At 43.1% G+C, this 20,640-nt stretch overlaps 1 protein-coding gene across 9 annotated transcripts in view; it reads right to left on the bottom strand.

Moving 5' to 3' along the window:
- The window catches only part of LPIN2 (lipin 2), a 102,427-nt gene that overhangs the window by 17,427 nt on the left and 64,360 nt on the right, over positions 1–20,640 (bottom strand). For all 9 annotated transcript variants that reach the window (XR_002344390.1, XR_002344392.1, XR_002344391.1 and 6 more), the window contains 5 exon segments: positions 12,466–12,561; positions 10,342–10,643; positions 3,804–3,911; positions 3,063–3,186; positions 1,853–2,183 (listed from right to left, as the gene is read on the bottom strand). Coding sequence is in view for 5 of the 9 variants with exons in the window: in XM_021093241.1 (XP_020948900.1) it covers positions 1,853–2,183; positions 3,063–3,186; positions 3,804–3,911; positions 10,342–10,643; positions 12,466–12,561 (961 nt within the window). In the remaining 4 variants the exon portion in view is untranslated.

The following is a 20,640-nucleotide window of genomic DNA, read 5'->3' as shown; positions in this document are numbered from 1 at the left end:
TCCAAGGCTTACTACAAAAAAATGTACAATCGCTCCATAACGTCTACATTAAGTACCTGCCAAAACTATAATCATTTGGATTTACTTAGATAAAATATATTAGTAAACTTACTTTTACTTGTTTATTTTTATTTTTTTACTGTGAGAAGACTTAAGTTCCAGTTTAAGGATCTCATCTTGAAAAAACATTCAATATCCATAATCTGGGAAAGAATACAAGACCATTGGCTGGCTCTTCAAAAGGTCAGTATCATGGGTGCAGAGGGGGAAAGAAGTGTAGTGGGGTGGGGGTGGGGTGTGTGTGTGTGTACACTGTTCTAAATAAAAAAGATTAAACACAAAAACCAAATGTAACATGTTAATCATAATGAGATCTTGGTTTGGAAAAAAAAATCCAAAGTTAAAAAGTTCTTCTAGGCACATTTAGGACATATGACTGTGGATTTAAGATGACAGTGGCACCATGGTTGTGCAGAGAATGGAGTATTTCAGGATGAAATGTCATCATGCCTGCAACTTATTCTCAAAGGGTTTAAAATAAACTGTGTGCGTGGAGAAACAAAACAAATATGAATAAAGATTTTCATAATAAAAAGTTGCGGGAAAAGAATGAAGCCACAACCACAGTGGATGAGCAGTTTGTCCCCACCTTCAGTCAGTCCCCACACTACATGCAAGAAGAAGGGTCATCATGTCCTGGACTAAAACCAAACAGTCACCCTGATGCGGGGTCTTCCCCCTTTGCCTTCCTGAGTACAAGGTGCAGGTGGGGGGCTTTGGGGCCGAGCAGAGAAGGAGCAGAGAAGCAGCAGGTAGGCACACGTGGACACAAACACCTGTGACAGTTACATTTTGTACTTTATTTTTTTGCCTTTTTTAAGGGCTGCACCCACAGCATATTGAAGTTCCCAGGCTAGGAGTCGAATCTGAGCTATAGCTGCCGGCCCACACCACAGCAACACAGGATCCAAACTGCATCTGTGAGCTACACCACACAGCTCATGGCAATGCCAGATTGCTGACCCACTGAGCAAGGCCAGGGATCGAACCCACATGCTCATGGATACTAGTTGGATTCGTTTCTGCTACACAACGGGAACTGGTACATTTTTTTTTTTTTTTAAATAAACTGTTTCTGAGTGACCCTGAACATCCACATCTGTAAGTATCCATAAAGTCAGTTTGTGATCATCTAACCTAAGGTGCTACCATTTTTTAAAAAGTGAGGCAGGCTTAATGTGACAATGGGTATTTTAGGTAAGGTTTTGCTCCCCTGGCATAAGGCCCAAGGCCAGTGTTCAGAGTGTGTTCTGGCTCTTACTATACCAAGTATCACTGGATAACATTATACTTTTAAATAGTAAGAATGTTCTGATGGATGTAAACTACTTTCCAAAAGTGAGAGCTGCTGAGCCAAGAGGTGGATCTCATCTTCTGTTCATTAAAGGAAACAATCAGTGAAAGAACACATACTGATAATCAGTGTTCCTTTATTCATGGCCGATATTACTGCAACAAAAGTACTTAATTTGGCCGCAACTAACCAGATATTTCAGGTGTAATTTTTCCTGTGAAGCATAATCATTGGGGATTCTTCTTCACTTAACTGACACACCTAGTCATTAAAGGGGTTGATTTCACTCACTGATTTTAATGCCTTCCTAAGTTTTTCTATAAACGCTTCCCTGGGGCCCATGCGGAACGATGGGGAAGCTATCGAAGAGCCCCCCCAGTGCATGGCGGGCCGGGTGGGGAGCACAGATGTAACAGGGCCACCCTGTATGCCTGAGACCCTGGAATAATTAACCACCTAGATTCAGAGCCGCCAAGGCCAATGCAAAACCGCCATTACCTCTCTTCTTTGAGGGAGAGTCAATTTTAGCAGCCGGTTTGGACTCTGAAGGAACCTCGGCGAATGACGGGGGCAGGGGGTGGTGGGTGTCCCAGGGAGCAGGGACCGGAGGCTCCAGAAGCTCGGCTGCAGAGGCCGCTCCGCTCCTTTGCTTCCCCGGGGCCCGGGGCCTGGGCTTCACGATCGTGCAGACGGTCTCCCCCACGGACGCATCCTTTGCCACCTCACCCAGTAGGCTGTCCTCACTGGGAATTACCCGGAAATGGGTATTTTCTGATGGAGTAATTGTAGCTGTCCTAGGATGGTGGTCAGATCGCTCTCTTTTGCTGACCTAAAAAAAGGTAAATTGTTTGAAAATTAAATTACTTCAAGGGGTTTGTTACACGCTACTGCTTAAGCTGGATGCAGATGCCCATGTTTATAACTTAGCACGAATTCACTACCTATAGTACTTTGAGTGAAATGGTTCACAAACAGTGGAGAAAACTACCTCAAACGAGAAAGTATTTGAGCACTCCTGCTCGGAACACCTCAAGGCTCTGCCAACATAATGTAAAAGCAGGCAGTCCAATCTCAGTGCAATCACATACATGAGTGAAATATGTATTTTTAGAAAACTAGAGTCTAAACATTTCTTTCTCTCAAGAAATTTTCTTTTTTTTTTTTGTATTTTTGTCTTTTTAGGGCCACACCTGTGGCATATGGAGGTTCCCAGGCTAGGGGTCTAATCGGAGCTGTTGCTGCTGGCTTATACCAGAGCCACAGCAACCCCAGATCCAAGCCGCGTCCACAACCTACACCACAGCTCACAGCAATGCTGGATCCTCAGCCCACTGAGCAAGGCCAGGGATCAAACCCTCAACCCCATGGTTCCCAGTCGGTTTCGTTTCTGCTGTGCCACAACAGGAACTCCGTCAAGAAACCTATCTTTTTAAATTCTCCTTACAAGCTGACAAAAAAGCTTTTACAAGCAATTTCCCATTTAAAATTTCAGTGGAAATTTTAGTTTCCTTTAGGTACTTTAAAAATTTTCCTGATTAAAGTGCTCAAACAGCAATCATCATTATTTACTAAATACAAACACACAAAATAACACTGGATTCCTTCCATTATAAGACAGTGCAAACAGGGGAGATGTGAACTTGGGTCCACTCATATGACCACTCGAGGGACTGCCACTGCGTGCACCCGCGAAGCTCACCACCCCTACCTTGGTGGACTCTGGGAACCCGCCCCACGTCCACTCCATGTGGGACTCGGATCTGAGCAGGCTCCCGGCTGGTTTCAATTCCAGCTCGGAGTCACTCTTCGGACATGCTGCTGGGGAGTAGGGGCTGCAAACAGAGGACAGAAATGTGATGACGACGTTAAAGTCAGGAACTCCAGTCTGGCTGAGCTTGACAGACAAAAAGAAATATAAGTTTGAATATGCCCACTTCATCTGCAGATATAAAGGCTATTCTTCCACTTGAGTTCCTTAATAATAATAAAAACGCCAACTAGCACGCACTGTGGACTTGCCTGGGTCCTTGATAACATGTATTATCCCAGTCGATTCTCACAAGAAATCAATAAGGTCATTTTACAGGAGAGGAAATACATGGAAAGATGGGTTAAATTAACTAGTACAGAGAGAAACTGAATCTGAACACGTAAGAGTGACTGCATATTTCTTCACAGTATTAACTGCAGTTATGGTTAGTAGCTGACACTGAAAAGAACTGTAGAGGATCAAATTCTATGCTGATTATACAGGTCTACACTGGCCAACTCTATGAGAATTAAGTCAGATCAAGTTTAGGAACAAAATAATTATTGAGGGGAAAGGTCCATATGCGTGTTAAAAGCACACACCGTCCCTCTACTGTATGAGACATGGAAATACCGTCCTGTTGAGTAACAAAAAAGCCCTTTAGTCCTTTCAGAAAGGGAGAATTTCAAGACTACTTACTTGTCTAAAGGGGACCAGTCTCCATCAGATAGAGGGTAGTGATCTCCTGAGTGGAAGAGCAGAGGCTCCTTATATTCTTCTTCCTTTAAGGAAGCATTTGAAGATCCTCTGTGAAGGGGGGGGGGAGGGCAGGAATAATGAGATTTAGGTCAGCTTTAAAATATTCCCCACTTATAATCAACACATCATCTAAATGGTACAAACGAGGAAAGCCAAATGATTAATAACTAACTCTCTTAAAGGGAAAACAGGAAGGAGAAGGGGTTTCACTGACGCACCTGCCACACATACTGCAGTCACCATTTAAGTATGGCACAAACAACTGGGACGGAAAAAATGTGATGAAAAATTTCTTCTGGAGTTCCCATTGTGGCTCAGCAGTAACAAACCCAACTAGTGTCTATGAGGACGCAGGTTCAATCCCTGGCCTGGCTCAGTAGGCCAGGGATCTGACGGTGCTGTGAGCCGTGGTGTATGCTGCAGATACGGCTCGGATCCCGAGTTGCTGTGGCTGTGTTGTAGGCCAGCAGCTGTAGCTCTGACTTGACCCCTAGCCTGGGAACTTCCATATGCTGCAGATTTGGCCATTAAAAAACTTAAAAAAAAAATTTCTTTTTACATCTCTTAGGGGTAATTGATTCAAATGTTACAAAAAGCAAAGTAAGGCTCTACTGCATTTCATTCAATCCTTACAACACTGAGGTAATAAAACCCTATTTCAGGTTTCCTGCTACAAACACTCCTGACTATTACAGAAAATGTCAGCAAGGAAAACAGCTGAAGACAAAAGCTACATTTCAAAAATTTAAGAATACCCTAAGGAGTTCCCCCTGTGGTGCAATGGGATTGGCGGCATCTCTGCAGCATCAGGAGGCAGGTTTAATCTGCAGCATAGCACAGTGGGTTAAAGGACTCCATGCTGTTGCAGCTGCAGTGTATATCGCAACTGAGGCTCGAATCTGATCCCTGACCAGGGAACTCTATATGCCACCGGGCGACCAAAAAAGAAAACAAAAACAAAAAACCCCAACAACCACCCCCCTCCAAGAACTCTCAACACTTAAACTCGTGGTTCACGGCCCAAGCACTGACCTGAGAACTTTCTCTAACTTACAGGATCTACATGATGTAGGGATGTGAGGAAGATGACATCAAAGTATGAGAAATGCTTTTAAAATTCATTCACAAAACCTCAGAACTACAGGAGACTGAACTAATGTTAACATAATTTTAAATAATTTACCCTTTGGTTTTCTTGAATTTGCAGAGTTTTTATACACATTTATGAGCTTTTTATAGAAAACTCCAATGTTCTACCAGGATAGATATTAAATACAGAAGGACTTAACTGTATCACTTAAAGTGCTAGACTAAAAACAGGGATAGAAACCATTTTATTAATTGTAATTTGTAATATTTTTCCTTCTTTGTATCTTAACATGCCCTGACATACAACTGTTTCTCCACACAGTTGTATTTTCTAATTTAAATTTTTATTCTAGCCTTCTTTCCCTCAGAAGGATTAAACTCCGACATACTACCTCACTGAAAGGGAAAGATCTACTCGAAAAAAGCTGAAATCCAGATAAAAATGGTCTTTTATTTTTTAATTTTTTCTTTTTATGGCCACACCTATGGCATATGGAAGTTCCCAGGTTAGGGGTCGAATAGGAACTGCAGTTGCTGGCCTACACCACAGCAATGTGGGATTTGAGCCGCAACTGTCCACAGCTTGCTGAGATGCCAGATCCTTAACCCGATGAGTGAGGCCAGGGATCGAACCTGCATTCTCATGGACACTATGTCAGGTAGGTCCTTAATCTGCTGAGCCACAAAGGGAACTCCAATAGTCTATTTTGTGAGAGAGGAAATTCAAATGGTAGAAGCAGACAGGGAAAATCAGATGCTATGGAGAGTCCTTATTTGCTAAATTTGAGAGGACAGCAGAGGGTCGATCCATTACTATTCATAAATTTGCAGTTTGAAAAGAGCAATGTAAACACATAGAACATTTTTTTTATTCCAAGTTATTTTATTTTTGGAACATATTTCACCACAGTATTAAAAAGGTAAGCCAAGAAGAGTACAGTAATGCAAACTGGATTTAACAAAATACTGAGAGAGATCAGGCACCACTAAGAACCTACAAGCCCAGGAAGGTTGGCGTGGTCTTCTCTGGGCAAATCCTGACAAAAGTAGAGCCCATTACTTTAGACCCATCAGAGTGATGGAAAAAGTTGCTGATATTGAGGTTCTCTTAAGTCCTGTGATTGATTCACTGACTAAAACAGAAGTTCTGAAAACCTGCTAGTAAGCACGTTCAAAAAGGCACACGTGCCTGAGAAGAGGCAGCCGGTGAGGCCGCCAGTGACAGGGTAACTTAAATATGTGACTAAGGGAGTGTTCAGATTGGAATGCGGAGAAAAAGCATGAACGCTGACTACATCTGTGCTGAAGCACAGGACAAAAACACACGTTCATGCTGAACAGAAGAGAATTTGCAGCAGGACAAACGGTCTCACACTGGGTCAGGGTGTGAGGGGAGGTTCAACTGGTCAAGACACATGAAGTGTGTCCAGAGCATATCAGGCTTCACAGATGCACCTCAACATCATGGCTTCAAGTTCAGCATCATTTTGGCACACAAGAATTTTTCTCACTCAAAAGCCAACAGAAGTTAGGTGACACGTAAGACCTCAAAATTCACTGAATTGCACTCTTAGATCTATGAATATTATTGTATGTAAGTTATACCTCAGTTTTTTAAAAATAGGGACAAAACCCAATAGAAAGTCAAAATAAGAAGGCTGAATTATTTACATGTGATAAGTTAGAGGGGCTAGGTGAGTTTCTGTCTATTTAAGTGGGAGCGTGTAAGAGGCAGGGCAGCTAAGTCCCAGGCCGGAGTTCATTGACTGCTGATCAAGTGCTGACCCTCAGCCTCCATGTGACTCATCGCTGAAATATGCTTTTGCATATGGGACGCTTCCCATCAAAGATACGTCACGGTAGAACAGAATGGACCCAGGCAACGTTGCTCTGTTCCCTGTGTTGGGATGCGTGTGGAGAGGCCAGGAGCCTCGGGGCCACAGGCTGACACGGCCTGAGGCCTCAGTGTGCCTGTCAGTTCCCAGAACCTGCACTTAGCTCCTAGACCTAACTCTGAGTCAGCCTGCTCTGGTGGATTAAAAGTAGAGATTCATCTCTGATGGTATCGTCCTAACTGCCACTGTTATTGCTGCTACGTATTGTAAGCAGTTCCATGAGTGGCATGTTCTGTGCATCTGCACTAAAGGCTGACACTGCTTCATCCAGCGCCAACAGTCTCTTCCTTTCCAGAGGCTGCATGTGCCCTGGTGCACTGTTTATCCACCCACCCACCCTCTGGAATGACAAACAAGGCTTCCATGCTGTTCAAGCCAGGAGCCCTCCTTCAGGAGAGACTCACCAGGTATAGTTCACAGAAAGCCTTATGCGGTTGAAAGCTCTCCAGCTTCTATCACGAAGTTTTTTGTGGCTGTACAATACCAACCAGCCTTAAAAAGTGGTTTTGGAGCTCCTGTCGTGGCTCAATGAATCCGACGTAGAACCATGGGGTTCCAGGTTTGATCCCTGGCCTCACTTAGTGGGTTGGAGATCCGGCGTTGCTGTGGGCTGTGTCGCAGACGTGACTCGGATCCTGCGTTTCTGTGGCTCTGGTGTAGGCCGGTGGCTACAGCTCTGATTAGACCCCTAGCCTGGGAACCTCCATATGCCATGGGTGAGGCCCTAGAAAAATACAAAAAAAAAAAAAAAAAAAAAGGCGGTTTCATCTTTCTTCTGCTTCCTTCCAGGAGCCTGACTTAACCTTAAGACTATTATCAATGACATTCTTGAAAAATAAGGAATTTAAAAGAATGCTATTTATATCAAGACAAAAATAAAACTGATTTTAGGTATTTTTTCAAAATTTCTCTCCTACCTGGTAGGGGCTGAGGAGAAGAAGGTATCTGAAAGCTACAAATGTGCAGTCCCAACATCACCTGTGGATCCCACAACTGCAGAAGCAGCTGACATCCTGGTCCTTTTCTCTCCGATTCTTTACTGTGCTGCTTAACATGCCATTAATACTTCTGACCCGAAATATCCTCCTCCAAATTATTCTAGAACTAGGAGCTGAGCTGGAAAGGGTCTGGCAATCCATGGAATTCAATGATCCATTTCATAGATTAGGAAAGGAAGGCCCAGAGTGACCAAGAGGCTGCTGGCCCATGTTCAACCATCCAGTTCAGCGCATGCCTGAGCACACACCCCGCCAGGACTCTTGCCAACCAAACTAGCGTTCCTGCAGATCTAGCTGATACAGCGTTTTCACACAGTCTGGAAAAGGAGGGCATGCACTAATATTCCTGCCATGCGTTCACTTACAGCACTCATTTACAGAATGCCTTTGGAACATAATTCTTGGGCATTAAACAGGTGGCTTTTTATGTTTCAGAAATGTTTTAACTTCTTAAACCAAAGCTGCAGGTTGTTCAAGAGTTCTAAACGCTGCTCTACTGTGTGATAACAAAGGACAAGAATACTTTGGAGGCAAAAGTGTTACTTCAGTGACTTTCCTGGTAGATCTTGGAAGAATTTTAGTTGGAAAAAATATTTCTAGGAGTCAAGGTGATTAAGGGAGTATATTATAGTGCTAATCCAAATAAAGTTTACATGTATGTGTATTTCAAGTTTTCCTCAAAAGAACACATTTCCTGCCCACCTATACATTATAATTAAGCCAAAACTTTTAAAGAAACTACTGAAATCACACAATGGAAGGTATGAAAGGGTCTCTTAGTTTGTACTCCTAGGGAAGTGAACGAGAACCCCTAAGAGACTGAAAGCAGGAAGAAAAGGGTAGGAAGAATTTTTAAGAAACTGTGGTACTTTTCATTTGCTTAAAATTCTTTGGGAATCAATGATATAAAAGTAGAGCCTTCCCAGCTAGTATCCTGACACTGACAAAACAAACAAATAAAAAAACAAAAAAGCCCCCCCCCCAATTTGTTATTCAGGATTTTAAAGTCTTTATAGGTACAGTTTACAATCCTCTATAGTCTAAAGTACTTTCTCACTACTGTCTTTTGCTGTTTGGTTCTAACAGAGGAACTCTGCCTTCAAGCAGAATGGAAATCCAGGGCTCATATGTTCAGGGTGGGGGGAGTGAGAATCACAATGCGACCACTGATGAGTTGAACAATTTCACACATTAAAGATTATTACTCAGTGTAGGAACATGTTCTGGGATTTACACTCCAGATGTTAAGATTTTAGGAAATGAGTTAACAGTTTTGCCAAAAAGGGATTATTATACTATGCTATTCACTAATAGCATAATTATTACAGTAACATTTTAAATAACAGTTTTTTTTTCCCCCTGACTTATTTAAAACAAAACCTTGGTAAATAAAACACACACTAAACTCCAAGGTTGGTATATAAAGGGTTTTCACAACTAGAGAAAGTGCTATTTCCCATCCTTCCCTATGTGCAGAGAATTCAGCAGCAGTAACTTTCCCAGGGAGCGGGGCACGAGCTCTCCTTCCAGCAGTGGAGGTGAAAGCGGACAAGGGGCTGGCATTTCCCTCATGAAGCCACCTTCCCCAAATCCCAACTCAATAAGGGTTTGGAAATTCAGGGTCACTTGTCCAGCGGTCACCAAGGAAAAGAACCAGCCCATGGACACACCTATGGCCCATCCTGTGCCAGGGCCAGCACTGAGTGGAACAGGTAGAAGACAGCCTACAAATCGTGCATGAAAAAACACATAAAACTCCTCCAAATTGTTACCTTTACACCCCAGAACTTTTTAGTTCTTCTACTGAGCTGACAAATAAGTAGTGATCAAGATTCTCGGAGTTCCTGTCGTGGTGCAGCAGAAATGAATCTGATTAGGAACCAAGAGGTTTTGGGTTCCATCCCTGGCCTTGCTCAGGGGGTTAAGGATCCAGCGTTGCCGTGAGCTGCTGGTGTAGGTCGCAGGCGCAGCTTGGATCTGGCATTGCTGTGGCTGTGGCACACGCCGGCAGCTGTAGTTCTGATTAGACCCCTAGCCTGGGAACCTGCATATGCCGCAGGTGCGGCCCTAAGAACACACACACACACACACAATTTCTCACTTCAAAACAAAAACAAAACCCTCTTTCCTCCTCAACTAACTAGGATGTTCTGATGATAAACTCAAATGAACAACCTTTAACTCAGGAATAGACAGGAAAACCAACCACTGGGAAAAGAAATGTGCCTGATGTTGCATCCGCCTGCTCAGGGGCAAGTTGCTAGCTCAGATCTTCTACGTGACTTATGATTTGCTTGGCTTTTGGAAATTTATTGGGTGAAAAGAAACACACTGCTGTGTGTACAGCAAGGACTTTTCACATAGTCTGAAGAGCTGGAGAAAGTAAAAAAGAAAGTGCCTTTCCTGCCTGATTCGTGATAAACTGTCACAAGGGGAAGAACAGGCCCAAGGTTCAGGTTGCAGACCTGGAGGACGGGAGCCCCACCCCGCGCCTACCTTATCGCCTGCAGCCCCTTGTCCTCGTCGGAGCTCAGGTCCACGCCCACGGCATCTTCAGCAGCGGGAGAAGCGGTCTGCTCTTCCTTCTTACTGTCCTGTTTGCACTTCTTCCTCCTTCGTTTCTTCTTCTTCACAGAACTGGGGGCAAAAACTGTCTCCGTTTCTAGGACGGGGGAGATGTCAGAGCTCTGAGGTGGCCTTTCATTCCCCCCTGGTTTCCCCCGAGGGCTGTCAATATCCGTAAAGAACTGATCTTCAGTAGGAATGGGTGAGGTGGCAAGGTAAGCAGGAAGTTTCTCCTTAAAGAGAACACAGAGAAATAAAAGTTGTCAAACTGTACAGCCAGTCAAAATGATGCTTTCTTGGCAGGTGGCAGAAAGAACACTTACCTAGTTCCCAAAGGTCAGAAAATTGCATTGAACCCATGGCCCTGCCCCCTTCCCTGGAGGGGACTTCACCCCCTTGTGCCCAGCTAAGCATTAGCTCACTGGGGTCCACGTCGCTGAAGCCAGTGGAGGAGCCAACAGGCCAGGACAGCATGGAGCGTGGGAAAGCTCCAACCAGAGCAGAGCCAGTAGGCTTGCTGCAGGGACGGGGTGGGGTGCCTGAGTGTTTTTCAGGGTGAGGATGGGGAGAGGTGGTGTGGTACTCCCGGGCTACGGACTATTGGGCAGCTAATAAAAGGACAAAGTTCAATCTAGAACTTCTGACTTGGAAGGGAGGTGGATGACAGTTAAATGAGAACAGGGAGAGAAACAAGAAAAGGAAATGGAAGCCAGGTGGGTTTTGGTAATGTTTGTCCCCCTTGACACTGAACTCCTGGAGAGCAGGCTGGTGTTTTATTCACAGTATGTGGCACAGAGTGGTAATTCCAGTGTTGTTGGATGAAATAAATTTTTAAAGAAAAACATGTCATGCTAAAGAAAACTGGTCAATTTGGTCTCACACAAAATAGGAAAAAAAGGCTGGAAAGCTGACACTCTTCAAGTTGACCTTGCTAAGCATAGGTTTTTTGTTTTTTGTTTTGTCTTTTGTCTTTTGGGGGCTGCACCTGTGGCATATGGAGGTTCCCAGGCTAGGGGTCAAATTGGAACTACAGCTGCCGGCCTACACCACAGCCACAGCAATGCCAGATCCAAGCCGCATCTGCGACCTACACCACAGCTCACCTTAACCCACTGAGTGAGGCCAGGGACTGAACCTGCAATATCATGGTTACTAGTTGGGTTCATTAACCACAGAGCCAAGATGGGAACTCCATAAGCATAATTTTGAAAGGAATCACCTGAACTGATCATGAGACGTGGGTAACAAACCACAGAGAACCCAGGCCTCTCACTGTATCTGCTGATTTACAGGGAGCCAAACAGCAGTACAAGTTATATCAAAAAATGCTTTATTCTTGCAATAACTCACTTATTGTTTCAATCTGCCTTTTGCCTCAGTCTGATTAGGAAAGCTTTTCTGTAGGCTGAGAAAATGCAAATAAGGTAACATAAAAACAAGGAATTAAGGTACTGGGAGGAATGCTGGTCTGTGGTCGGCGAGGGTTCTCCTTCACAGTCGCAATTTCACTGCTGCTTTACATATAAGTACTGACGCCCTGGGCTTCCAGTGTAAATGAAAAAAATGACAAACAATTTCATTCTGTTGTTGCTTATTTCTTCTTTGTGAATTTACGACATCACACTGGTAGTTCATCTTCAAAACCAAAAAACAGTAGCTCCATATCCTTAACAAATTGAAACTCACTGCTTTTACTGAGATTTTATTCTTTTCAGGGCTTGGGACGTAATGTTCCCAATGAAAACGTCAAACATGTTTCCCAAGTTTAAATGGCAAACATGTCCTGAAGAGTTACGGCTGTGATTACAGCTGGAGCTGAGTGTCCTCTGGCCGAGGTGGACACTCTACAGACGTCACCTAGGAACTTGCACTGGGCACAGGAGAACAGTGCCTCTGTCGCAAGGGGCGGGCACATCCTGCACCCTTGGCTCCTTCCTGACCACCCAGCTCTTCCACCTAAAACATAGCTTGTCTAACCTTCGGCAGTCATCCACACAAGCGCGCACGCACGGGCCTGAACACCAGTGGGTAGTGGGCTGTGACCCTACAACTTACATACTCCTCTTCAGTCTCCTCCACAAAGAAAGCTTCCCCGTTGTCCCCCAGCTTCATGTGAAGATCCACCGCATCGCCATTGATTTCTATGTCGATCTAAGAGGAGAAACAAGGTGCCACTTAGCATTAAGAGCCTCTCACTCAGGCTACACTAAGCCTAGACTTGGGGCTCCTCACCTCCTGCCCTTCACCATACAACCTGGTGGCGGAGGGGACAAGTAACCAAGGACTGAAAGAAAATGCTTTATCACCTATCTTCACAGCAAAAATTTTAAAAATACTTAATTTCCCAAATATCATAAAACTGGGGAAATGTCACTGTTAACACACACTTGAGCACTTACAGAGGTTACAACACAGCCAGGACTCACAGTTCGAGATTCAAATCAACACAAATCTCAGCAGCCACAGTATGTTAACTGAGTAACTGCACAAAGTACACATGGCACTGCCTGCTCCTCCACCCACACGTCACAACAGTCATCCCGCGGTGTCCACAAGAGACTGATTCCAGGAACCCCTGCAGACACTGAAATCCAAGCATGCTCAAGTCCCTTATATACAAAAGGGCATAGTGCTACATATAACTACAAGCATCCTCCATATACTTTACATTGTCTCTAGATTACTTATGATGCCTATTACAAGTAAATGCTACATAAATATTTGCTAGCATGCAGCAAATTCAAGTTTTGCTTTTTGGAACTTTCTGGAAAAAGTTTTTTCCAAGTATTTTTGACCCATGGTTGAATCCACAGATGCAGAACCCATAAAGGGGGCAACTGTACATAAATAACAGATGCCCATCCCATTATCTCATCACTTTTTCAGCCTGCCGGTAACTAGTCCCAGCTCACCTGTCACTCAGTTCATTCAGGCACAGAAGGCAAAAGCGTAGCTCTGTTGCTCCTGGTCTCCCAGTGATAAACATAAACCCAGGTGACATTTTATAAAATGAATGATTGAAAGAGGAAACTGGCCAAGATCAAAGTACAGTCAAGAAACAAATGGTCTAGTACTGGAAGTAAAATTCAAACTGAATGTCAGAAGTTAAAGAAGAAATAGCTGACCAAGGGGAACAGGAGACTCGGATGTGCAGCCAGAGGAACCTGGAGGTAAGCTCATCCCACAGAAGAGGAAAGCGGCCGAAATGATGGATGAGGACCCAGAGGAAAGTACCCAGGCAAAAGCTTCAAGTCAGAGCAACTCCTAGAGATGCTTCATGACATGCAAAGCTCAAAGTTGAAAAACTGGAAGTTAGTGTCAACTCAGAAGGAGTAGGGCAACTTGCAAAGGCAAAGAGAAGCTGCTTGCTCCACAGCATAGGTGTTACATCAAGAAGGCAAGCACTTTTATTATTATTTTTATTTTTTTATTTTTTGCTTTTTAGGGCCACACCTGAGACATATGAAGGCTAGGGGTCAAATCAGAGCTATAGCTGCCCGCCACAGCCACAGCCACGCCAGATCCAAGTTGCATCTGCAACCTACACCACAGCTCACGGCAACGCCGGATCCTTAACCCACTGGGGCCAGGGATCCAACCCGCAACCTCATGGTTCATAGTCAGATTCGTTTCCACTGCGCCACAAAGGGAATTCCAAGAAGGCAAGCACTTTTGAACAACTTCTGACAAGTCTTTTACAAAGAAATACGACATTTTAGTTCTCCCTGTTAAATTGCAATGTGCTAAATATCACTTTACTATTTTTCATTTTTCTATACATTTTTAACTCATAGTAAGAGTTTTTAAAGTTCTAACCATAGTTTATAAAGGTCATGAACCAATCCCAATCTCCCTCACTGACTAAGCCTCCTTCTGCAGGGTTTTGGCTTGCCCAGTTTTGTGGTCTCTACTATTATGCAAAGCGAGGCATGTTTATATATATCAAACCTAACTTAGCACTTAAAAAATAATGTGTAGGAGTTCCCGTCGTGGCGCGGTGGTTAACGAATCCGACTAGGAACCATGAGGTTGCGGGTTCGGTCCCTGCCCTTGCTCAGTGGGTTAAGGATCCGGCGTTGCCGTGAGCTGTGGTGTAGGTTGCAGACGCGGCTTGCATCCCGAGTTGCTGTGGCTGTGGTGTAGGCCGGTGGCTACAGCTCCGATTGGACCCCTAGCCTGGGAACCTCCATATGCCGCGGGAGCGGCCCAAGAAATAGCAAAAAAAAAAAAAAAAAAAAAGTGTGTATCTGTAGTCTGTCAATAAATAATTTTATATATTTTACAATAATAAATAAATATCAATTTTTGAAACTTATGGATAACCCGTAAACTCTGGTTTTAAGCTGTTCGGGGGATATAGAAAGGTGTAATATAGCCCTAAGTCGCACAGACCATAATCTCAGTGTCCTCAGCTCTGTAGGCCCTCCTGGTGGGAACAACTGCTTGTCTGCTGAGTGGACCAATGATCCCTTTCTGACCAGAGACTGAGGCTGGTTCACATCTAGTCATAGAAGGCAGCTCCATCATTCCAGGAGCCAGGGAGAGATGGAAGAAGTAACATCCTATTTAAAGAATGTTAGTTGTCATATGTTGTCAAATGCTTGTTATAAAAACCCTATGTAGGAATACCACAACCACAATGAAGGGAAGAAGTAAACTAACCTAAGTAACTTTGAAAACTATACTGACTACAGATTTATAAGCATACAGACAAAAAAAAAAAAAAAAAAAAAAAAAAAACTGTTAATAAATACCGTACAGCAGTTACTTTTTTAAAAATCACAGACATGTGGGATAGTAACCTTGAAACTATATTATGTGTATTCTAGGATTGAATAAATACGTAAATATACTATGGATAATGAGAGGCATGCTTCTCACTGTCAAAGAAAGAAGCTACAAATCAGGAGAACTGGGGGTGATGGGGTGGGAGGGGAGGAACTCCCGATTCTTACAGACAGATGTCATGCCGACCTGGGTGTGAGATGTACATACACAGCGCCAGCTGAGCAGACCTGGAAGCAGTTACACCTCAGACTAATGAGCACACCTAGTGACCAGATCTTTGTTCAAGATACGATTCTCCAATCCAGTAAAAGCAACCAAAGCTCCTTGGAGGAATACAAGTAATCCTGAGGCCAAGGCAGGGAAAGTAGATTTTTCTGGAATCTCATGGTGCCAGAAAGTAAGGAAATGCTCAAAAAACGATGGGAGCATTTTAAAAGGATTCGACTTGAAGGAGGTACCAATAAGCAAATCTGGGACAACCTGAGAAACTACATAAATAACGCCAGTGGATTATAACCCACAGGGTAAAGTTAATATTCAGGAGTCCATACTGATCTAAGTAAATAACTGAATAGTTAAGTAAGAAAAGCTCTTCGAGAAAGAACAACATCAGTTAATAAATGGAGCAAAAGGAATGGGAACAAAATCCCCCTCTGGGAAACACCATAGCAGTAACCCTTGCAGGCAAAGCTCGCCCACGTATGCTCGTCAAGGGCAGAAGTATGATGAGATCCCAAATATTCACATTGTCTCGTTTCTTCTCAAGTAAATTCATGGTGGAGAAGCCTCACAGACACTATTCAGCCGGTTATCATAGCTCAGATCACCGGCGATGAGACACGGCAGCATGACAAGGCACCAGGAAGAGCCCACCCCCACGCTGTGTTACTTGCCCCAAAGTGAGAACATATCCGACTAACTTGACCAGAGGGACAATCTACACTGGAACTTCTCCGTACTCTTCAGAAGTCAAGGTCATAAGGAAAGACAGAACTTAGAGAATACGGGATGAGAAGAATGATTCCCAAAACAGACAGCAGCGGAAAAACTGATAAAGTCATAGTAAGATCTCTAGCTAACAGCTTAAATGGATATTAATTTCCTGGTTCTGATAACTGTACTACGACAATGTGAGATGTGAACATGAGGGAAAGAGGTTGGATGAAGGATACATGGAAACTTTAAAAACTGCATTTACACCTACTGTACATCTAAAATTAGTTAAAAAATATGTACATCAACATCATGAAAAACAGACTGAAGAGGAGAGTAAGATGACAGGACCACTAAGCTTTCCGTACCCTGACTGTGGTGGTGGTGGCTTCATGACACATACCTTTTTTTTTTTTATTTTTTAGGGCCGCATGTGCAGCATATATATGGAAGTTTCCAGGCTAGGGGTTCCTCGGGTCTAATAAGAGCTATAGCTGCTGGCCTTCACCATAGCCACAGCCACTCCAGATCCAAGCCACATCTGCAACCTACATGACAGCTCATGGCAATGACAGATCCTTAACCACTGAGCAGGATTGAACCCACATCCTCGTGGATACCAGTCGGGTTCGTTCCTACTGAGCCACAATGGTAACTCCACATATGCTTAAACTTATCAAGTTACAGCCTTGGAATATATGCAGTTTACTGTGTTAATTTTATTAAAAAAATTTTTTTTTGTCTTTTCTGGGGCTGCACCCACAGCACATGGAGAGGTTCCCAGGCTAGGGGTCTAACCAGAGCTGTAGCCGCCGGCCTATACCACAGCCACAGCAATGCCAGATCCGAGCCACGTCTGCAACCTATACCACAGCTCATGGCAACGCCAGATCCTTAAACCCACTGAGCAAGGCCAGGGATCAAACCCGAAAGAAACCTCATGGTTCCTAGTCCGATTCGTTTACCACTGAGCCACGAAGGGAACTCCTACTGTGTTAATTTTAAAACAAAGCTATAGGAGTTCTCATCATGGCGCAGCGTAATCGAATCCAACTAGGAACCGTGAGATTGCAGGTTCCATCCCTGGTGTTGCTCAGTGGGTTATGGATCCGGTATTGCCGTGAGCTATGGCGTAGGTTGCAGACGTGGCTCGGATCTGACATTGCTGTGGCTGTGGTGTAGGCCGGCAGCTATAGCTCCATTTGGACCCCTAACCTGGGACCCTCCATGTGCCATGGGTGCAGCCCTTAAAAAAAAAGCAACCCCCCCCCCAAAAAGACCTCAAAGCTGTAAAAAAGATAACACTATAAAAGAAAATGAGAAAAAATAGGCAACCAAGAATTGAATATAAAATTTAAAATCATATATTAAAAATCTCTATGTAATTTAAGAAATGTTAGTAAAATGTTTAAACAAAAACTCATTTTTCCTTTATTTTTTAAAAGAAAGGGCTGCATAAAATAGTTTCTATAGGATAAACATTAACCCTAACACATTTCCCAGCCAGCCTTAACGCTTTACTACTGGGAATATTTACTGCTGGAAAAAAAAGCTGGGTATGACATGAACGCTAACTCCTCTAAAACAAAGTAGTACAACAAATTCCTGGGCTAATACACTTCCAGATAAGTTTTTAGATTTTTTTCATAATAAACTAGTTAAAGTCACATAAGCATCTAGAGTCACTGAAGGTTCTAAAACAGCTGTAATAATAATAGTTTCTTCCACAATCATAGGAAGAATGTTTCTAACTGAAAAAGTTATGGGAGAACTGAACAATGAAAGAAAACAAATTTTTCTTCTAGACTGTAAACAAAGGGGTCAGGGAAAAACTAAATTCATTCCAAAATGCCAAATTTTAAGTTTCTCAGGATGACTTAAACAACTAAATTTATTCAACTAGAAGTTAGACATATAATATCATTACAATAATCATTTGATTGATTTAGTATATAAAAAGTTAAGCAATTTAAAGGAAATAAAAATTATTTTATCTTTAATAAAAAATAACAGATTCAAACTTAGTATCAACCTCCAAAATTTTCATCTCTGGAGGTTATCTATTTATCCAGATGTAGCTGGGAAAATGGATTGACACTTCTTTAGGATGCAAATTCAAAGTCTGTTTTGAAACCATTTTATAAAAGCTAATGTTTTGCTTCTATTTGTAACCCTTATTTTTAGGGATCAAATACGACACTTCCTAATATGACTACTTACTTCAGTCTCTTGATCTGACTATAAAGGGAGTTTGGGTCTTTCCAAAAAGTTAATCTTAACATTAAATTGTGCCAGTAGTGAGAATACTTATAAGAATATGCAGGCCACAAAGGAAAAACACTAAAAATATTTTGAGATGGCATCAAGTTGGCATAAACACTCTCCAAGGTGATTATTTTGTGGTTTCTTATTTAAAAACTTTTTAAAAATTATAGTTTATTTACAATGCTGTGCCAATTTCTGCTGTACAGCAAAGTGATACAGTCATACATACATATACATTTCCCTTCTTACATTATCTTCCATCAGGGTCTATCTCAAGAAACTGCATATAGTTCCCTGTGCTATATACAGTAGGACCTCATTGTTTATCCGTTCTAAATTTAACGCATCTACTAACCCAAATTCCCTGTTCATCCCATTCCCTCCCCCCTTCCTCTTAGCAACCACAAGTCTGTTCTCTATATCTGAGAGTCTATTTCTGTTCTGTAGACAGGTTCATCTGTGCCATATTTTAGACTCCACATTTAAGTGATATCATGTAATATTTGTCTTTCTCTTTCTGACTTACTTCACTTAGTATGAGAATCTCTAGTTGCATCGTGTTGCTGCAAATGGCGTTGACGTTATTTTGTTCTTTTTTATGTCTGAGTAGTATTCCATTATGTATATGTACTGTATCTTCTTCTTCCTTTGGTCTTTTTAGGGCTGTACTGGTAGCATATGGAAGTTCCCAGGTTAGGGGTCAGATCAGAGCTATAGCTGCCAGCCTGTATCACAGCCACAGCAATGTGGGATCCGAGCTGCGTCTGTGACCTATACCACAGCTCAAGGCAATGTCGGATCCTTAACCCACTGAGCAAGGCCAGGGATCAAACTGCATCCTCATGGATCCTAGTTGGGTTCATTACTGCTGAGACACAATAGGAACTCCTGTACCATATCTTCTTAATCCATTCATCTGTCTATGGACATTTAGGTTGTTTCCATGTCTTGGCTATTGTGAATAGTGCTACAGTGAAGGGGTACATGTATCTTTTCGAATTACAGTGGGTTTTTTTGTTTGTTTGTTTGTTTTTTTGCTTTTTAGGGCCACACCAGCAGCATATGGAAGGTTCCAGGCTAGGGGTTCAATCGGCGCTACAGCTGCTGGCCTAAGCCACAGCCACAGCAACGAGGGATCTGAGCTGCGTCTGTGACCGACACCACAGCTCATGGCAATGCCAGATCCTTAACCCACTGAGTGAGGTCAGGGGTCGAACCCACATCCTCATGGATACTAGCTGGAAATCCCCATATGGTAGCTCTATATTTTTTTTCTGAGGAAACTCCATATTGTTCTCCATACTAACTGTACCAAACTATATTCCCACCAACAGCCTAAAGGGTTCTCTTTGCTCCACACCCCCAAGGTGATAATTTTAAAGAGGACACTCATTTTGATGTACTACTTCGAATAAACTGTTTTCTAAACACACATTTCTTTACAGCCATACTTCCTATACTATCTATGCCTTAATCTTGCTCAACATATATGAGTGAGATGTTGAAAAAGAACTGGTTTCCTTTTGAGAAATACTGGCTGGAGTTCCCGTCGTGGCGCAGTGGTTAACGAATCCAACTAGGAACCATGAGGTTGCGGGTTCGGTCCCTGCCCTTGCTCAGTGGGTTAATGATCCGGCGTTGCCGTGAGCTGTGGTGTAGGTTGCAGACGCGGCTCGGATCCCGCGTTGCTGTGGCTCTGGCGTAGGCCGGTGGCTACAGCTCCGATTCAACCCCTAGCCTGGGAACCTCCATATGCCGTGGGAGCGGCCCAAGAAATAGCAACAACAACAACAAAAAGAAATACTGGCTATAGCAGATACTTGTTCCTCGCCATCCTTTGGGTATCTAGTTTCCTCTATCTCAGACCAATCTACTGTTGGTGTGGCTGCTGCCCAAACCAGGCCAGTCAATATACCCCACCCAGGCAGCCAGTGACAGTCCCCAAGACCCAGTTGAAAGGAGAGGGGAGAGAGTTCTGGTAACGACTTCAAACTCTAAATAAAGCACTGATTAATTCAAATACTTCTGGACTTTAGACAGACAAATTTATTTATTTTGCCTAAGCTAGTGTGAGGAGGATTTTTGCCATCCACAATGGAAACTATCTTGCCAATACACTGGTTATTTAACTTTGATAAGTAATTAGATTATGCTCTGTGTTAAAAAATATTTAAAAATATCAAGTGCAGGTATACCATCTAAAATTAAACTCCTGAAAAAAATGGAAAAAACCCCACACAACTC

Source organism: Sus scrofa, chromosome 6, assembly GCF_000003025.6.
Source record: "Sus scrofa isolate TJ Tabasco breed Duroc chromosome 6, Sscrofa11.1, whole genome shotgun sequence".
NCBI classification, from domain to species: domain Eukaryota; kingdom Metazoa; phylum Chordata; class Mammalia; order Artiodactyla; family Suidae; genus Sus; species Sus scrofa.
Note: the sequence above shows the minus strand (reverse complement) of the source record. Positions and strands in the feature narration are given on the sequence as shown.